General features: G+C 47.6%; 1 protein-coding gene across 1 annotated transcript; it reads left to right on the top strand.

Annotated features, from left to right (window-relative positions):
* Positions 1–580: 580 nt before the first annotated feature.
* Positions 581–15,896, top strand: LOC122542096 (chromobox protein homolog 6-like). The gene is made up of 5 exons (XM_043679459.2): positions 581–897; positions 987–1,030; positions 1,122–1,187; positions 1,333–1,399; positions 5,130–15,896. The coding sequence occupies exons 1-5, from the start codon at positions 829–831 to the stop codon at positions 6,048–6,050; spliced, it is 1,167 nt and encodes a 388-aa protein (XP_043535394.2). The 5' UTR covers positions 581–828; the 3' UTR covers positions 6,051–15,896.
* Positions 15,897–16,344: the final 448 nt, after the last annotated feature.

Genomic DNA, 16,344 nt, shown 5'->3' with positions numbered 1-16,344 from the left:
CCCCACCACCCCAGGGAAAAGACTTTTGTCTTTGTACCAAATCCATGCCCCTGCTTAACCATTTTCTTTAAAAGACTCAATGGGCTTTTGAACAGACCACTACAATAATTTGGGAGTCAGTTATGGTTAGGCTGAATAAAGGAATGAATGGGCCGTTTCACCCTTCAGAGACAAAAAAAACTGCAGACGCTGGAATCCAAAGTAGACAGGCAGGAGGCTGGAAGAACACAGCAAGCTGGGCAGCATCAGGAGGTGGAAAAGTCAACGTTTCGGGTATAACCCTCCGTTCAGGGCTCTGCAGACTGGGCTTTGAACCGAATGAGGAGAAAGTGAGGTCTGCAGATGCTGGAGATCAGAGCTGGAAATGTGTTGCTGGAAAAGCGCAGCAGGTCAGGCAGCATCAAAGGAGCAGGAGAATCGACGTTTCGAGCATAAGCCTGAAGAAGGGCTTATGCCCGAAACGTCGATTCTCCTGTTCCCTGGATGCTGCCTGACCTGCTGCGCTTTTCCAGCAACACATTTCCAGCTTTGAACCGAATGCAAACGGAGAGCCCTGCATGCAGAGGGATAATATTACCCAGAGTGCGGGAAAGCTGCTGCATTCCCCCCCCTCGGCTCCTCCAGGCTCTGCAACTGGGGCATCGCAACCGCACACATCGCGGTGCAAACCCCGCAACGCTGCCCCAGGTCAAGTCCCTGGCAACCGTCTCCGGGCGCGGGGGTCGGTCCCTGGCAACCGCCTCTGGGGGCGGAGCTGAGCCACTGGCAACGGTGCGGTCACGTGCGGCGGCTGCGCGCTGGGCTGAGTGCGGAGGGGCTGGAGCAAAGATGGAGCTTTCGGCGGTGGGAGAGCGGGTGTTCGCGGCCGAGTCAATCATCAAGCGGCGGGTTCGGAAGGTAGGATGCACCGTAACCAATGCACAGAATCCCCGCGGGTGCACGGAGTCGCCGGCCCGAATAACATTTCCCTTTTGCATTTCTGACAGGGCCGTATCGAGTATCTGGTGAAGTGGAAAGGATGGGCTATCAAGTAAGTGGCGGGCAAAGAAAAAAAATCGCAAAATAAAATGAAACACACAAACATTGCAAAGGTGCAATAATTAGCTCATTTCTCTTTTTAGATACAGCACTTGGGAACCAGAGGAGAATATCTTGGATGCCCGTTTAATCGCGGCTTTTGAGCAAAGGTACACACAGGCGGAGGAATATTTTTTCTTCCTGCCCTAAATCGGGTCCATTTTGGATTTATTTATTCTTTTTCTTAAATTTCCCGTTGCTGTGCATACTGTCAAATGTGCATTTCTGTTGTTTTTCTCTTTGCATTTCTTGCAGGGAGAGAGAGAGGGAGCTGTATGGGCCAAAGAAGCGAGGCCCCAAACCCAAAACCTTCCTGTTGAAAGTGAGTGTTTCATATTAAGCAAAAACATAAATCAAAATAAATCTGTTTTTTGGGTGTGCTTCCTCACAACAAGGTGACGTAAGAAAGCATTCCTTTTTAATGGTGCTGTTTGCAGGTTTTGTAGAGTTCTGTTTATAGTTTGACGGATTCCCATAAATTAAGTTGATTATTCCTGCTTTAGTTTTACTTTTTTATTACTCAAACGAATTCTTGTCATTGTTGGATGGCCTACTCTATCTACAGCTAGACGTTTTGTTTATTCCAGTATTTTCTTCAGATTAAAAGGAAGATTTCTATTTATACAACAGTTTGCATGGCCACTGGACCTGTCAGATCACTTCTCAGCCAGTGAGCTGTTTGATTGCAAATGTTGCTACACTTGGAACATGGAAAAACTTAAAGCTAACTGGTGCACAATAAGCTCCCAAAAACATCCATGTGATAATGACCAAATAACCCCATCACCACCTTAACCCATAACCTCTAGCATCTAGAATCCCAAGGACAGCAGATGTGTAGGAACACCCTGCAAGTTCTCACCCAAGTCATATCCCAGCCTGAGTTGGAAATATATTGCTGTTCCTTCAATGTCACTGGGTCAAAATCCTGGAATTCCCTCCCTAAGGGCATTGTAGGGTCTGCCTCATGGACTGCAGCGGCTCACCACCTTCTCAAGGAAGTTAAGGATAGTTAAATATTTCGTTGGCTGTGAAGTGATCTGACAGGTCTGGTGGCCATGCAAGCTGCTGTATAAGTGGAAATCTTCCTTTTAAATTGGAAGAAAATACAGGAATATACAAAATGCCTGGCTGTAGGTAGAGTAGGCCATCCAGCAATGACAAGAATTTGCTTGAATACTAAAGTGAAACAGAACCAGGAATAATCCATTTAATTTATGGCAGTCTGTCAAATCGTATTGAAGGGCATAGAATGTTGACAACGCATGCAAGATTGAAATAAATGCCAGCTTCTATCCTCTCGATTGAGTGGTCCATAATATCCAGTGTACTTGGGAGTACTCCTCAGCCCTTTGCGATAGTGGTCGTGTGATCTTTACATTCAGCGGTGTAAACATGTTCCTGATTTTAATCACTGCATCGTCGGCAGTTGTTACTTTGGCCCTGAGCTCCAGAATCTACATCCACTATCTCCCCTCCTTCTGACCTCCTATAACCTGCAGTATAATGTCAAACCCTGTTCAAACTCTTGCCCCTTTGCCTTCATGTCTCTCTGTGGCTTGATGTCACATTGATGGGCTGCAAGGTGGCTCAGTGGTTAGTACTGCTGCCTCTCAGCGCCAGGGACCTGGGATTGATTCCACCCTCTGGCGCCTGTCTGTGTGAAGTTTGCATATTCTCCCTGTGTCTGTGTGGGTTTCCTCCCACAGTCGCAAAGATGTACAGGTTAGGGTGGGTTAGCCAAGTGGAATTGTGGGGTTACGGGATAGGGTGGGATGCTTGGTGTGGGCTGAATGGCCTGCTTCCACATCGTAGGGATTCAATTAAAGTAAAACTTTAACAATGCTACTCTGAAGAATCTTAATGTGCTTTAACAAATTAAAGGTGCTATATAAAAGCAGGTGGTGGTTGTGGAAAAGTGCAGAAGACCAGGGACCCCCACCCCAAATGTCCTGGCCAATATTTATTCTTTGCCAGTGTCACTGAAAGTTTATCCAGTCATTATCATGCTGCTGTTTGTGAGACCTTGTGTTTGTGAGATCAATTGGGAGCTTTTTTGCCTACGTTGCAACAGTGCCAATGCCTTGAAAATAACTTGTTAGCCGCTGAGTGATTTGGGACGTCCCAAGCTCATAAAAGGTGCTAAAGAAATGTCAGTTTTATTTTTGCGAGAAGGACCATCAGCCTGTTTGCTCACAGCAGCATCCTGAAGGCATCTGCTTCTCAGTGTTGTTTCAGGGTTACATGTTGGTCAGGACACACTTACAAATGCTGTCAGTCTTGGGACTCTCCCGCCCTGCAGGCGTTAGGCACTTGAGTCTTGTAGTCGCAAGCTCCTGATTCTGATGGATGCATGCTACCCACTGAGGTGTAAAATTGTAGAAAATAGAAACAGGAATAGGCCATTCAGCCCCTGAACCATTCCCCACCTTGCACAAAATCATGCCTGGCCTTAACCAGGCCTGACCTCCTCTTTCATGCCTGCTCCTCTCAGCTCTCTCCTGTTTAAGTACTTCCATTGATCTAGCCTCCATGACTCTGGGGTAGAGAATTCTAGATATTTACTCCCCTCTGCAAGAAGGAATTCCTTCGCATCACCATTTTAAATGAGTGTCCACCTACTCTAGCTATGTTCCTTAGTTTGAGATTGCCTCACCCATGGACCATTTCCTCAATGTCGATCCTGTAAAGGGGCAGCTAGGTGGTTCGCACTGCTCTGTCACAGCGCCAGGGACCCAGGTTCGATTCCATCCCTGGGGCACTGTCTGTGTGGAGTTGGCACATTCTCCCTGTGTCTGGGTGGGTTTTCTCCCACAGTCCGAAGATGTGCAAGTTAAATACATAGGAAATTGCTCGCAGTGTCCAGGGATGTGTAGGTTAGGTGGATTGACCATGAGAAATGCAGGGTCTCAGGGATGGAATAAGGGGTGGGTGGGATGTTCTTCCGAGAGTTGGTATGGACTGGATGGGCCGAATGGCCTGCTTCCATACTGCAAGGTTTCTCTGATTCTATGAAACCCCCTCAGAATCTTCTACATTTCAGTAAGATCACCCCTCATTCTTCTAAACTTCAAAGTTTAAAGGTCTCACCATCGAGTCATAGTCATAAAAATGTACAGTATGGAAACAGACCCTTCAGTCCATGCCGACCAGATACCCCAACCCATTCTAGTCCCACCTGCTAGCACCCGGCCCACATCCCTCCAAACCTTTCCTATTCATGTCCCCGTCAGTTTAGCCTTTCTTGATAAGGCCCCACCCTCCCCCTCAGAATCAGCTGAGTGAATCTCTTTTGAATTGCCTCCAGTGTCAGGATATCCTTTCTCAAAAAAGCTGTCCAGTGTTTACGACTGAAACCTCAAATAAAAGGTCTCCCGTTTTCATGAAGAAAACAGATGGAAGTATAAAGTGCAATCTCAAAGTTCTGTCAGAAATGCCAGAATCCCCAAGCAAAGTGTGAAGGGTTTAACTGTGAAGAACCAGGGACCCGGTTTATAGGATGATGTTGCCTGATGTCATTGTTAACCAGTCAGAGTCGAGAATTGGCCTCACCTGATGATCGCAATGCTTTCGCTGCAAATCAGGTTTGGGCGGTCCGGTCGTGATTGCCTCACATTCGGGATGGTATTGGCTTGGTGTTCTCAAGTATCTGATCGCTCTCTGAAAATGCATTTGGAGTTCCCACCCACCCCGGTCCCTGCGAGCCCGTAACTGGAGGCAGCTTTCTGCTGGTTTGGTTCTGAGTAAGTGTTGTATTGGACTCAAAAGTGTTTGCTCTGGTCCATCCAGAGATGGGGCCAGACCTGCTCAGTTTCTCTACCATTCTCTTGAGATTGACTCCCTTGTTAGTCAAGAGCCAGTGGTTAGTGCAGCGAATGGGAATGTGGTAACTGTTGCATTAGCCAACATCTTGTGGAACGGTGGGGCGGGCTTGAGGGGCTGAATTGCCTGCTCCTCATTTATTCTGACCTAGCAGTAGGGTTAAGGAGCTGCTCTCTGCTATGCTGTAACTGCTCTCTCTCTCTCTCCCTCCATCTCCCCCTCCCTCCCAGGCCCGTGCCCAGGCTGAAGCTTTGCGGATTGGGGACATGCATTTTTCCATGAAGCCTGGCCCGGGGTCAGCGGCCAAGCTTCCCAGCAGCATTGCCGCCTACAAGCTGAAGAAGAACATCCGCCGGTGCTACCGGACGTCAAAAAGGAACCTGAGCCGTGCTGAGCCGCAGCCGGGCCTGAGCGGACAGAACAGGTCCCCCCTGCCCCTCCCCGAGACCGTCCGGATCATCAACCGCAAAGTGGAGCCTCGGAAACGCAACCGGAACCGCAACCGGATCATCCTCAACCTGAAGGTGATCGACAAGAGCAGCAAGACGTTGGGCAAAGCCAAGATCCCATCTCGTAACCGCGTTATCGGCAAGAGCAAGAAGTTCAGCGACAGTATCCTCCGCAGTCAGATCCGACACATGAAATTCAATAACTTTTCCGTCTACGACAAATCCTTCCGGACGCCGGTCGGGGATGGGAGGAGGATGGAGAGCGACGCGGGCGCCTCTTGCTCAGAGCCAAATTTCCGAGGTCCTGCCATCCGCCCTGAACCCCTTCCTGCCCCTCCGTGTGCCCCCTGTTACGCCAGCGACCCAGTGCCCCCGGGCAGCGAGTGTCAGCGGTCAGGGGAGGCACGTCATTGCGGGGCCAAGCTCCCAGGCGACACCCCGAGCCCCACGGTTCCCGATTGGCGAGAGGCAGAAGCCCTGGACCTCTCTCTGCCCCCTGAGTCAGCCGCAGGAAGGAGATCCCCTCCCGGGGGCCAGGAGACCGGGGCGGGCTCGGACGCCGAGCGAGACGTGTCAGACTGGCGGCCGGAGATGTCGCCCTGCTCCAACGTGGTGGTGACAGACGTGACGACCAACCTCCTGACTGTCACCATCAAAGAGTTCTGCAACGCCGACAACTTTGTGAAATCTGTCAATAAGTAGCCCCATGGCAGGTGGGGGAGGGGGTGGGGAATGGAACCTCTGTGTAAGGGAGGGGGAGGGGGCAGCCTTGGTCAGTCCAGTATTCCTGCCTCCAGTGGTCATTCCCTTTGTTGGACGGGGGCTCCGTGTTCCTGGTGATATTTGACAGTCAGTCACAGGCGCCATTCTCAATGCCAGCGTCAATTGTTTGTTTTTTAAAGGTGGCGTCACTTCCTCACGTCATGCCTTGCTGTAGGTGTGCACCCCTCTCTCCCCACCCCCCCTCTCCCCTGCTTTCCCTGTCCCTCATTCTCCCATCTCTCTGCCCCCACCCCCCCTCCCCCCGTCGCTCACCTTGGCTCCCGCCCACCGTGGGGATCTGGAGGCAGGGCTGTCGGGTTTCTTATATTAGTTCCTGGTTTTCATGCTGCAATCAAGACCTTTCCACAACACTATTAATTATCATTTAAACATGTAAAGCTTTGAGATGCAGAGAGAGAAACTGCGAGCGCTGAAAATCAGGCATAGAAGGGGAAGGTGCCTGAAACCCAGCGAAGATTTTGGGCCTTTCCGCTTCTATATGCCTCTACTTCTTCAGCTTCGTCTGTTTTGATATGTTTTTATTTGTAATATGAAGCAGTCAACAGCCACTTTATGGAGAGGAGACTAAACCTATGAGATATCTCCAAAGCTCAGCTCAACTGAGCTGGCTGAAACCAGCGACTTTTTTTTTAAGAAAGGTCGTGATAAACTTTTAGTACAAATTAACTTTTATTATATGAGAAAAAGCTGAACGCACTTCTTAGTTAGAGCTCTGATTTAGCACAGAGACATAGCTGTTTGCAATTTGGGATTAGGGCTAGTCTGGGATGGGAATTATAGAGTCGAAAGGATTGTTTTGGTGGAATTCCTGTAGGGTTGGGGTGGAGTGGGTCTGATTTGATGACTGGGTAAGGTGTCTCCCTAACTCTTACAAGAGAAAGACCCTTTAACTGCTGGAAGAGGTTGAGGGAGACTGGCATCCTGTGCTTGGGATACAAGTTGGGGATGTTGGTATCCTGCACCCATCCCCCCCAGTGCAGCTACTATGCTGCCTACAGCCACTGACTCTCCCTGGTGGTCTGCAGTAGAGACTGAAGAGCTGAACCCATCCATAGCAGGTTACCCACTACAAGAGGGCAATGTGATTGAGCTCATCTTTACTGTTTGTTCCTGTTGCACAATGCAGACAATTTAAGAGTGAATAGGAAGTGGCAGATTGGGAGGGACGTTGAGGAGGGCGATGCTGGTTGAATCCGGTGGTAAATCCAGGAGCTGGAGCTGATAGTTCTTCATCGTTTTGAAGATTAAACGTTAGCTTTCAGTGTAACAAGGTGCTTCCAGAGTTTGTCTGTGCTTGGGATACGTGGGTTCAGGTTTCGTTAAACACTATTATTCAGCAGTGGTCCACGGGGGGGGGGGAATCTCAGAACAGAAACATTTCCCCATGTGACTCCAGCACCCTTTGTATTTTCTTCATGAAGATTGAAAAATAAGTATGACTGAGAATGCAGCGATTTGGAAATGTGTCCTGTATGATGTTGATGTGTTATAAGAATCTGGCTCCTGTCATGTTGTGGCACAAAGTTGGAAGGAATGTGATTTGCTCTTCATTCGGCAGGGACAGTTTCACCTGCCGTGGTGGATTCTGCGTGTCAGATTTATTTTGAAAACAGGATTTAAAGAAACTGCTTTGTATCCCTCGAGCTAATGAAGGGATGGTACAGCATTAACTCATCTGATGGGACTGCACTGAGATGCTGACCTTCCCTGCAACTCACTGGCTCCTTGGAGCAGTACCTGTTGAGAGATGGAATGTTTGAGGATGGGCTGTTCATTTTGAACTGGCAGCAGTTTGATGGAACTGTGGAGAGAAGCCTGGTGTTGGCTGCAGCCATTCATGCCATGCATGATCTTTCTCTGGGGTTGATGCAGCCAAGGGACTTTTTCCCCAAACTGTTAGCCCCTCACAGCATCCAGGAGCGCTAGGTACTGGAGGATGGGTCATTTCATTTGGAAACCGCAAAAAGGTCAGTTACATCTGGAAGTCAGCGAGGGCAGTGCTTATTGGGAGATGTGGTTTGTGGAATGTCAGGGGTCAAATGAAGATCCGACTTCTTTCTGGACAGAAGCACAATCATCAGTTTAGGCTTGATAATGGAGCTGAATAGGGAATGGTATTGTAGTGGCTGACAGAATGGGCCGAATGGCCTCCGGTGCTGCGCTGGCCTGTGATTGTCTTTTTCTGTTGGATTTAATTGGAGCACCTGGATTTGCATTGGTGATCAGAGATGCCTGCAGCCTAGTCAGGGGGTGTGGGAACTGGAGAAGGGTGTGCTTGGACTCCACTATCAATAAATGGAGCAGATTGATCTGCCTGTGGTGAATGATGGGCAGCAGTGGAGCCAGACCTGGTAATGACTGATGGAGACATTCTAACCCAGTTCCCCAACAGCCCTTTAATCATCATCTCCATCTGACTGTAATATTGAAAACCTCAGTTGGTCACCTCTGATCTCTCTATGATTCTTTATATTCTCTGTGATCCAGGTCAATGTACTTGGGTCAGAGAGACTGTCACTGTGTGTTTTTCCAATTTCTGACAAGAGCAGGTCAGTTTCGAAAGCAAAGATTCTGAGCTGTCCCAGTTCCTGACAACCATCCATACCAATGGCATCTTTGGACACCCTATGCCCAGAAAGAAAGTGATCATTCCGTCTCCAACTAACTCCCAGAGCGGCTGAAACCATCCCTGAATGGTAATGGGGAGAGAGATTCCTCACATTGGAATGAGAGCTGTAATGGAAGGAGCCATGGGAGCATTATTTAACACTGCTGTTCAGTCCTGACTCCCTTTCATCATGTTTCCATTCCCAGGTATCCCCTGGCTAACTGATGAAAAATGTTGTTTAAGGTGAAGTCATGTTCTGTGAGTACAAGAGCTTCCTATTGTTCTCTGGTGGGCGTTCTTACCGAACTGTCCGTCTTCCTGTCCTGATTGAATGGGAAAGTTGTAACGCTTGCCTCCATCTCCACACCAAAAGCAGTGTTGGTGTAAAATGTCAAAGTAGCAGTTTCCTGAAAGATTGACTGGGTGGGAGAATTTTTGATGTGAGCTGTAAAGGGACACATCTTTCATGGCTCACTGGTGTCAATAGTTAACTTTTGCAACAAAAAATATAGATATATCTCACGGGATGTCCAGTGGGACCAACATGTATTAAGTGTGTTTCTGGTTTTTGTGTCTAAAAGGCCAATAGGGAATGGGACTGTGTTCCGTTTTATGACAGAAAAAGTGGGTTGTTCAGTTGCATTCCTTCAGTTTGTTGTGTCAGAGGCTGTCTCTCGCTTTGTTACTGTCTCTTTCACTTCGAGGTACAGACTCATGCAGGCCTCTTGGTTGGGTTGGTTTTGGGGTGATATGTGTAAGGAGTCGAACAGAAATGACTCCGTCTCTTCGTGTTCAGCTCAGGTAGGTGCTCTGCTGTTTGTATACAGCATACAGCATCAAAACAGGAAATCTCTGCAGAACATGAAATCCTTGTCTTCATAGCCTAGAGCACACCTCGAGCATCTCGAAGGTGAGAGTGTGGAGGAGTGTACAGGGGCTATTCATGCCCAGCTGCAACAAATGTTTATTGTACATGGGAGCTGGCTGTTAGCCTCTCCCATTCACACTGTAAGTCTGCACTGTGTACTCCAGCTGCATTTTACCGAATTCACTGTGACACTGTCGTGGGGTCAGTGCTGAGGGAGCGCCGCACTGTCGTGGGGTCAGTGCTGAGGGAGCGCCGCACTGTCGGAGGGTCCATTTTTGTGAGATGTTAAACCCAGGCCCTGCATGCTCCTCAGATAGAGTGGACAGTTTCGTTGCCACTTGCCTGAAGAGCAAAATAGTTCTTCCCCCATTTCCGCCTTCAGTTAATGTCTCTTTTAAAAAAACATTGGATGATCTGGTCATTAACTCATTGTTTCTGATATGCTGCTACATTTCAACAACATCTATATTTCAAATAGTCCAATGCTCATACAGTGCTTCAGGGTATCTGGATGTCATGCAAGGTGCTGTATATTTCTAAATTCTGCATGGTGGTCACTTGGTCCTGATAATAATTGGTCATTTCTGTATCTGCATGTTTGTGGTTTTACATCTTGCAGTGATTCCTGGGGTCTGCAGGTTCTTGAGGCTGGTTCTCCAAGTGATTGGTGGGAGTGTTACGCTTGGAGTTGAGGTTGCCATGTACAACAGTCGTCAACTCTCCCATTGTTTGAGGCCTGTTGATCCTTGGGTTAGACCATGACCAGTCATCTCTTTCTAATGAGAGAGCAGCCTGACTGTCCCTGGGATCTTGCTGACATTAAGCTAAAAAGGTGCCTGCCTCACGGAACAGAATTCCTGAGAGTGCACATGGTTCTGAAGAAACTGTCCAAAGTGGAATGTTCACTGCACCTTCATTGGGCAAAGGCCTGGCATTGGATTGCTGTAGAGTCAGGAGTGTGGTGCTGGAAAAGCACAGCCCATCAGGCAACTTCCGAAGACCAGGAGAGTCAATGTTTCGGACATAAGCTTTTCAGCTGGAGAGAGTCAGTATGGACTTAATTGGCTGAAGGGCCTCCTCCTGTGTTATTGTGACTCCATGAGCAAATGTTAATACTTTAAAACTGCTACTCCTTTTTGTAATTTTGGGAACTAGTCCAAGTTTAAACACTTGCTGAGGCTGTGCACCAGAGTGAGTTACAGAGGAGTGATTGAACCACTGATTAAAATGTACATTTTGTTGAATATTGAACTTGGGGTTGGGAGATTTCAAGCAGGTCTCTGTTGGCAGGAGGTTCCACATGCAGATTACTACCATCAGTGTTCACTCTCAGCAGCTTCCTTCCTCCACAAACAATTTTTAAAAATTAAACCACCACCAAACCTGCAAGTAATTTGTTAACATTTACAACTTAGGGACAGCTGCACCTTTTCAACTTCCGAGTAATAAACGGGAGTAGGATTTGGTCAGTCAGCCCCTCAGACCTATGTTTAACTACTCTGTAAGGTCACAGTGGCAACTTTGCCACTCTGGCTCCCCTCAAACAGGTAAGGGTTTCAATAAGAAATAGGAGCACCTTGTGTTTAATGTTGTTAGCACCAACTGACCAAGCCAGGAGTTGAGAACTGGATCTGCTCCATCCAAGTGAAATGTAAATGTTGGAGCCTAGAATCAGATGGACTTGGTGTCACCAGCTGAATTTTTGTCAGTGCCAGCGAAGGTCTGCTTCATTTGTATGGGATGGTGGTGAGTCAACATCTGTATGGAGGAACCTTAATTGTCTGAAGGACAGGGGCATTGAGTATTTCATTGTTAATCAAATTCCGGATAATCGAATGCTGGATAGCATAGTTTAGCTGAGCATCGGGACATTGCTGATATTTGGATAATCGAGGTTGCTCTGTATATGGTATTAGACTCCATACTTGGGGAAGATGTAAATGAATTGGAGTTCAGAGATTTACCAGACTAATAGCTGGAATAGGAGAAAGGACTGCAGATGCTGGAGATGAGAGTCTAAACGTGTGGTGCTGGAAAACCATAGCCAGAAGGATTGCCTGACCGTGTTTCCAGCACCACAGTAATAGCTGGAATAGACAGGTTGTTTTCTGAGGAGAGGTTGGATTATATCAGCTGGAGTGTAGAACAGGTAACGTAGTGGAAACCTGTGAGAGGTTGAGCAGTCTTCATCTGGTGGACGCGGCAAAGATATTTCCTCTTCATGGGAGAATTTAAAACCAGAGACTATTACTTAAAAGTGAGGGGCTGCCCATTTAAGACAGATGAACTAAAAAGAACTTCTGAGGGTGGTGAGTCTTTGGAACTCTTGTTAAAAATGCACTGGACACAATGTCTTTGAATGTGTTTGAGACTGAGGTCGATTCTGGATAAGCGAGGAGGTGAAAGTTAGAAGGCTTGGTGGGAATTGTTGACTAATCAGATTAGCCATGATCTCGCCGATAAACCAGGTTTAAGGATCTAAGAGGTGATACAGATCCTAATTCGTATGTTCCTATGCACTGTCCTCGAATAGGCTTAGAACAGCCTTTTACTGGATCCATGTTGTCCCTGTCCATGGACTGAGATGGCAGTTTCATATTGGTCAACCCAGGCTTCCTTTTCCAAATGGAAAGGCTGACCATCATAAGAGCAGAACGCGAGCCTGACTTGCTGACCACACTGAATGAAGTAGTTTTGTCTTCAGTAAAGATATCCCTGAACTTATGAGAGTCATAACAGTCGCCTGTCTGGTTTAGAAATTGCTCCAGTTATTTTTAGGGCATGGGTTTGGCCCAGTAACTGCACTCCGTTCCACAATGAGAAGGTCAAGGGTTCAAAATTGCAGATCAGAAGAACAGTGCTGAGGGAGCAGGCACTATCGGAGGGTCAGTGCTGAGGGAGCAGGCACTACCGGAGGGTCAGTGCTGAAGGAGTGCCGCACTGTCGGAGGGTCAGTGCTGAGGGAGCGCCGCACTGTTGGAGGGTCAGTGCTGAGGGAGTGCCGCACTGTCGGAGGGAGTGCCGCACTGTCGGAGGGAGTGCCGCACTGTCGGAGGGAGTGCCGCACTGTCGGAGGGAGCGCCGCACTGTCGGAGGGTCAGTGCTGAGGGAGCGCCGCACTGTCGGAGGGTCAGTGCTGAGGGAGCGCCGCACTGTCGGAGGGTCAGTGCTGAGGGAGCGCCGCACTGTCGGAGGGTCAGTGCTGAGGGAGCGCCGCACTGTCGGAGGGTCAGTGCTGAGGGAGCGCCGCACTGTCGGAGGGTCAGTGCTGAGGGAGCGCCGCACTGTCGGAGGGTCAGTGCTGAGGGAGCGCCGCACTGTCGGAGGGTCAGTGCTGAGGGAGCGCCGCACTGTCGGAGGGTCAGTGCTGAGGGAGCGCCGCACTGTCGGAGGGTCAGTGCTGAGGGAGCGCCGCACTGTCGGAGGGTCAGTGCTGAGGGAGCGCCGCACTGTCGGAGGGTCAGTGCTGAGGGAGCGCCGCACTGTCGGAGGGTCACTTGGGAAAATATTGCACTGTTGGAGGGTGAGTAAGGGGTGAGTGTTGCACTGTCAGAGTGTCATTAGGGTATGTTGCACTTTAGGAGGGTCATCGCTGAGGGAGTGCCGTGCTGTTGGAAGGTCAGTGCTGAGGGAGTGCTGCGTTGTTGGAGGTTGTTTTTTTGTTAAATGTGTCTGTCTGCCCACGTGGACATTAAAGATTTGCTCTATTATCTGGAAGAGGCACTAAGGATGTTCTCATATGCCTCATATCTTACCCTCAACAATTGTCTCAAAGGCAGGGTGACTGGTCAATGTCATCCATCAGTTTGTGGGTCTTGCTGTGAGAAAATTGTGGCGCTTTTTCCTAAATTACATCAGTGACTGCACTTCCAAGAGACTTGGTCGGTTGTATTGGGTTTTGAGGTATTGTGAGGTGATGAAGGGTGCAATAGGAAATGGTTTTTTTTTAACTGGAGACCATTGGGTCGCATATGGCGGAGATACTGAACGGGGATTTGGTGGGGAATTTGCTGACAGGTTGGGTTTACATGTAAAATTATGGAATCTTTGTATATGACGGAAACTGAGTGCTTCTGCCTGTTGGCTTGGGGAGGGATGTCTTGTTTGTGTTGCTGTGTTAGATTGTACTCCTTGTGTAGTTAGAGCATGCAGCCCTTTAGTGGATTCTCAAGTAAAGATGCTCATTTATCTGTGTGTCTCTTGATTAAAATGACAATCGAGTTATGACACTTGTGTTTTGAGAAGTAGGAGCTGCTCTGCTTTACTGCTGTGGCTCTATTGGAACAGAGATGAGACCACATGGTTTTCCTAGGTTGGAAGTGGAGCTCGTTTCCTTTTCATCCTGGGGTTTTTGGCACACTCTCAACATTTTGGGAATCCTTTGTGCAATCATGTTTTGTTTTTGTAGAAGGTACAAGCCAATACCTTGTTATTGGGTTGTTCCCATAGGGTTGAGGAATGAAGGAGAAAGGGGAGGGCTATAGTGTTGCTGCTGCTCACAGAGCTTTCTGGCATGGTCTGGGTGTTTTATCTTGGCACTTGCTTCTAGAACGAGAGAACTGACTGATCTTTGGATGTAACCTAGAAGTAGTGTCTTTTCATGTGTGCGGCAGTGAAACCTGCTGCTCAGTTTCTCACTCTTTGGGGTGTTTCTGTCACATTGTAAGCATTATTTATTCAACTGCCTCACGCTTATGCTTTGTGGTGAGTGTCTTGGAAAACCACACATTGTAGGAAAGGTGGTAATATGGAAGGAGAGGAGAGAGGACTGATACTACCATGGTGAAATAATTGAGCTTCTACATACTCAGCTTTTACATATTTTTAAACCCATTTAAAAACTTCTCTGTCATCAAAGTGGGCTGTAATGACCCCAATTCCATGTCAGCTGTGAGGAGTGCTTCCCATTGTGTGTGTGTGTGTGTGTGTGTGTGTATGTCTGTTCCTCCCTCCTACTCTTCCCTGCTCCCCACCTCTCTGTTGGGTTGACTGTTGAGTTTACCATCCTCAGTAATGGACACATGGTGGTGTAGACGGAGTGAGTAGTTTGGGATTTGACCCCTTGGAATGGTGTTGGATGTGGGTAATGGTGTGTCTGAAACCTGGTGATGGTGTTCTTAAGGTGACCAATGGAAGGTGGTGATTGTAGATTGACTCAGTTATTTCCCAAGTAACCTTCCTGCAGCTGATCTGGGCAGTACTGAAATTCTCTGGGATGGTACAGCCAGCTGAATGGTTGATGATTTTAGTGAGTTTTTGTGGCTCTTTTGCGCTGTTGGCACAAACACAAAAGATCATCAACCAGCTTGCTTTTCAGTACATGATTATTTTGAAAAACATCTAGGAGGTGCTGGTAACAGGAGTATGGTTGAAAATTGTTAATGGGGAGGAACTTGAATATTATGGGCTATTGACAGTTGAAGAGGCCTTAAACTGAGGGCAACCTTCAGAACAACTTGGCTCGGTTTATATTTGATGTGACTATTGAAGAATGATCGTCAATTTATTGGAAGGCAATCACTTTCTGTTCTCCTAACCTCTGTCACCTTTACACAAATACAATGTTAGTACTCTCCTTCAAACACTTTATTTAGGGGTTTGTGAGACAGGCAATCTAGTGTTGGAGGAGCTGGTTAGGAAAGGTCTGTAATGAAGACATTGGGAAGAACCTGGGTTTGATTCCCATCCTTCTCTGAATGAGCTCACCTCGGTCTGAAGTCTGCACAGGTTGACAAAGTATCGATTCATGAGTGTAGAGGGGGCTGGGGATCTGGGAATCATATGAGGTGCTGTCTTCATTGGTGTACACCCGCACAGTCAGGTAAGGGGGTTTGGGGGAGGTCGCAACATGTTCCAAAGGTTCCTGATGTGACCGACTCCGACAACATGAATAGCCTTGAGGTGGAGCAACTGTGGAAATATCAGTTGGATGAAAGGGGAAGTTTGGGAATTACTCGGTACGTGTCATGTTTTCTTAACAATAGAGTCCCTGCAGGAGAGAGAAATGAAGCAGCTGAATTTTGACCATCTCTGAACATATTGATTGATATTTGAATGCAGAGGGTTTAATGAATTCTGAATGAAGCTTGTGATTCCCCTCTGCACTCTCATTCCCTGATTTCTTTGTAACTTTATTTGTAAAGATGATTAGTGTTTGGAAATTGTATGTTGATGAGATTTTGTTGCTGTTCTTGCGATGGTTTTATGAATTTGCATTATTGTATGCAGGCACCCAGCACTTCTATCACGCTTTGTGAATTTGAAATAATAAATGTTCATGTTCCTAAAACCAGCCTCTGATTGTGTTACTTGAGGAAGCTAAATGAGACTAGAATATTTTTCAAGTGAAAATTGGAGACAGAAAGAATCCTGGTTGGTTTGTTCGCATTTGGGGGTGGGGACACTGGATGGATTGTTGATTTAAAACTAGAAGGAGATGTAGAAAGATGTTGCTGATGTAGAAGATTGGTGAAGATTTTCTTGAATGTTGGAGCAGTCATAGAAATGTATAGCACAGGAACAGACCTTCAGTCTAACTTGTCCATGCCAGCTAGATTTCCGAAATAAATCTAGTCCCATTTGCCTCTATATTTGGGATATGGAGAGTCCATATCCTTCTGTAACCCTCCTATTCATGTACCCATCCAGATGCCTGTTGAATGTTATAATTGGAGGAAGGTTTAGGAGAGATGTCAGAGGTCAGTTCTTCATACAGAGTGGTGGGTGTGTGGAATGCA

This window comes from Chiloscyllium plagiosum, unplaced genomic scaffold (genome assembly GCF_037043375.1).
Source record: "Chiloscyllium plagiosum isolate Xiang-an unplaced genomic scaffold, Cpla_swu_hap1 HiC_scaffold_33, whole genome shotgun sequence".
In the NCBI taxonomy this organism is placed as follows: domain Eukaryota; kingdom Metazoa; phylum Chordata; class Chondrichthyes; order Orectolobiformes; family Hemiscylliidae; genus Chiloscyllium; species Chiloscyllium plagiosum.
The sequence above is the reverse complement of the archived record's forward strand: the minus strand, read 5'-3'. Positions and strand labels throughout refer to the sequence as shown.

Excerpts from the sequence above, each read along its gene's own strand:
- LOC122542096 (XM_043679459.2), top strand. The coding sequence starts at position 829 with ATGGAGCTTTCGGCGGTGGGAGAGCGGGTGTTCGCGGCCGAGTCAATC. Across the intron at positions 1,031-1,121 it reads TGGAAAGGATGGGCTATCAA|ATACAGCACTTGGGAACCAG; the intron begins GTAAGTGGCGGG and ends TTCTCTTTTTAG. Across the intron at positions 1,188-1,332 it reads ATCGCGGCTTTTGAGCAAAG|GGAGAGAGAGAGGGAGCTGT; the intron begins GTACACACAGGC and ends CATTTCTTGCAG.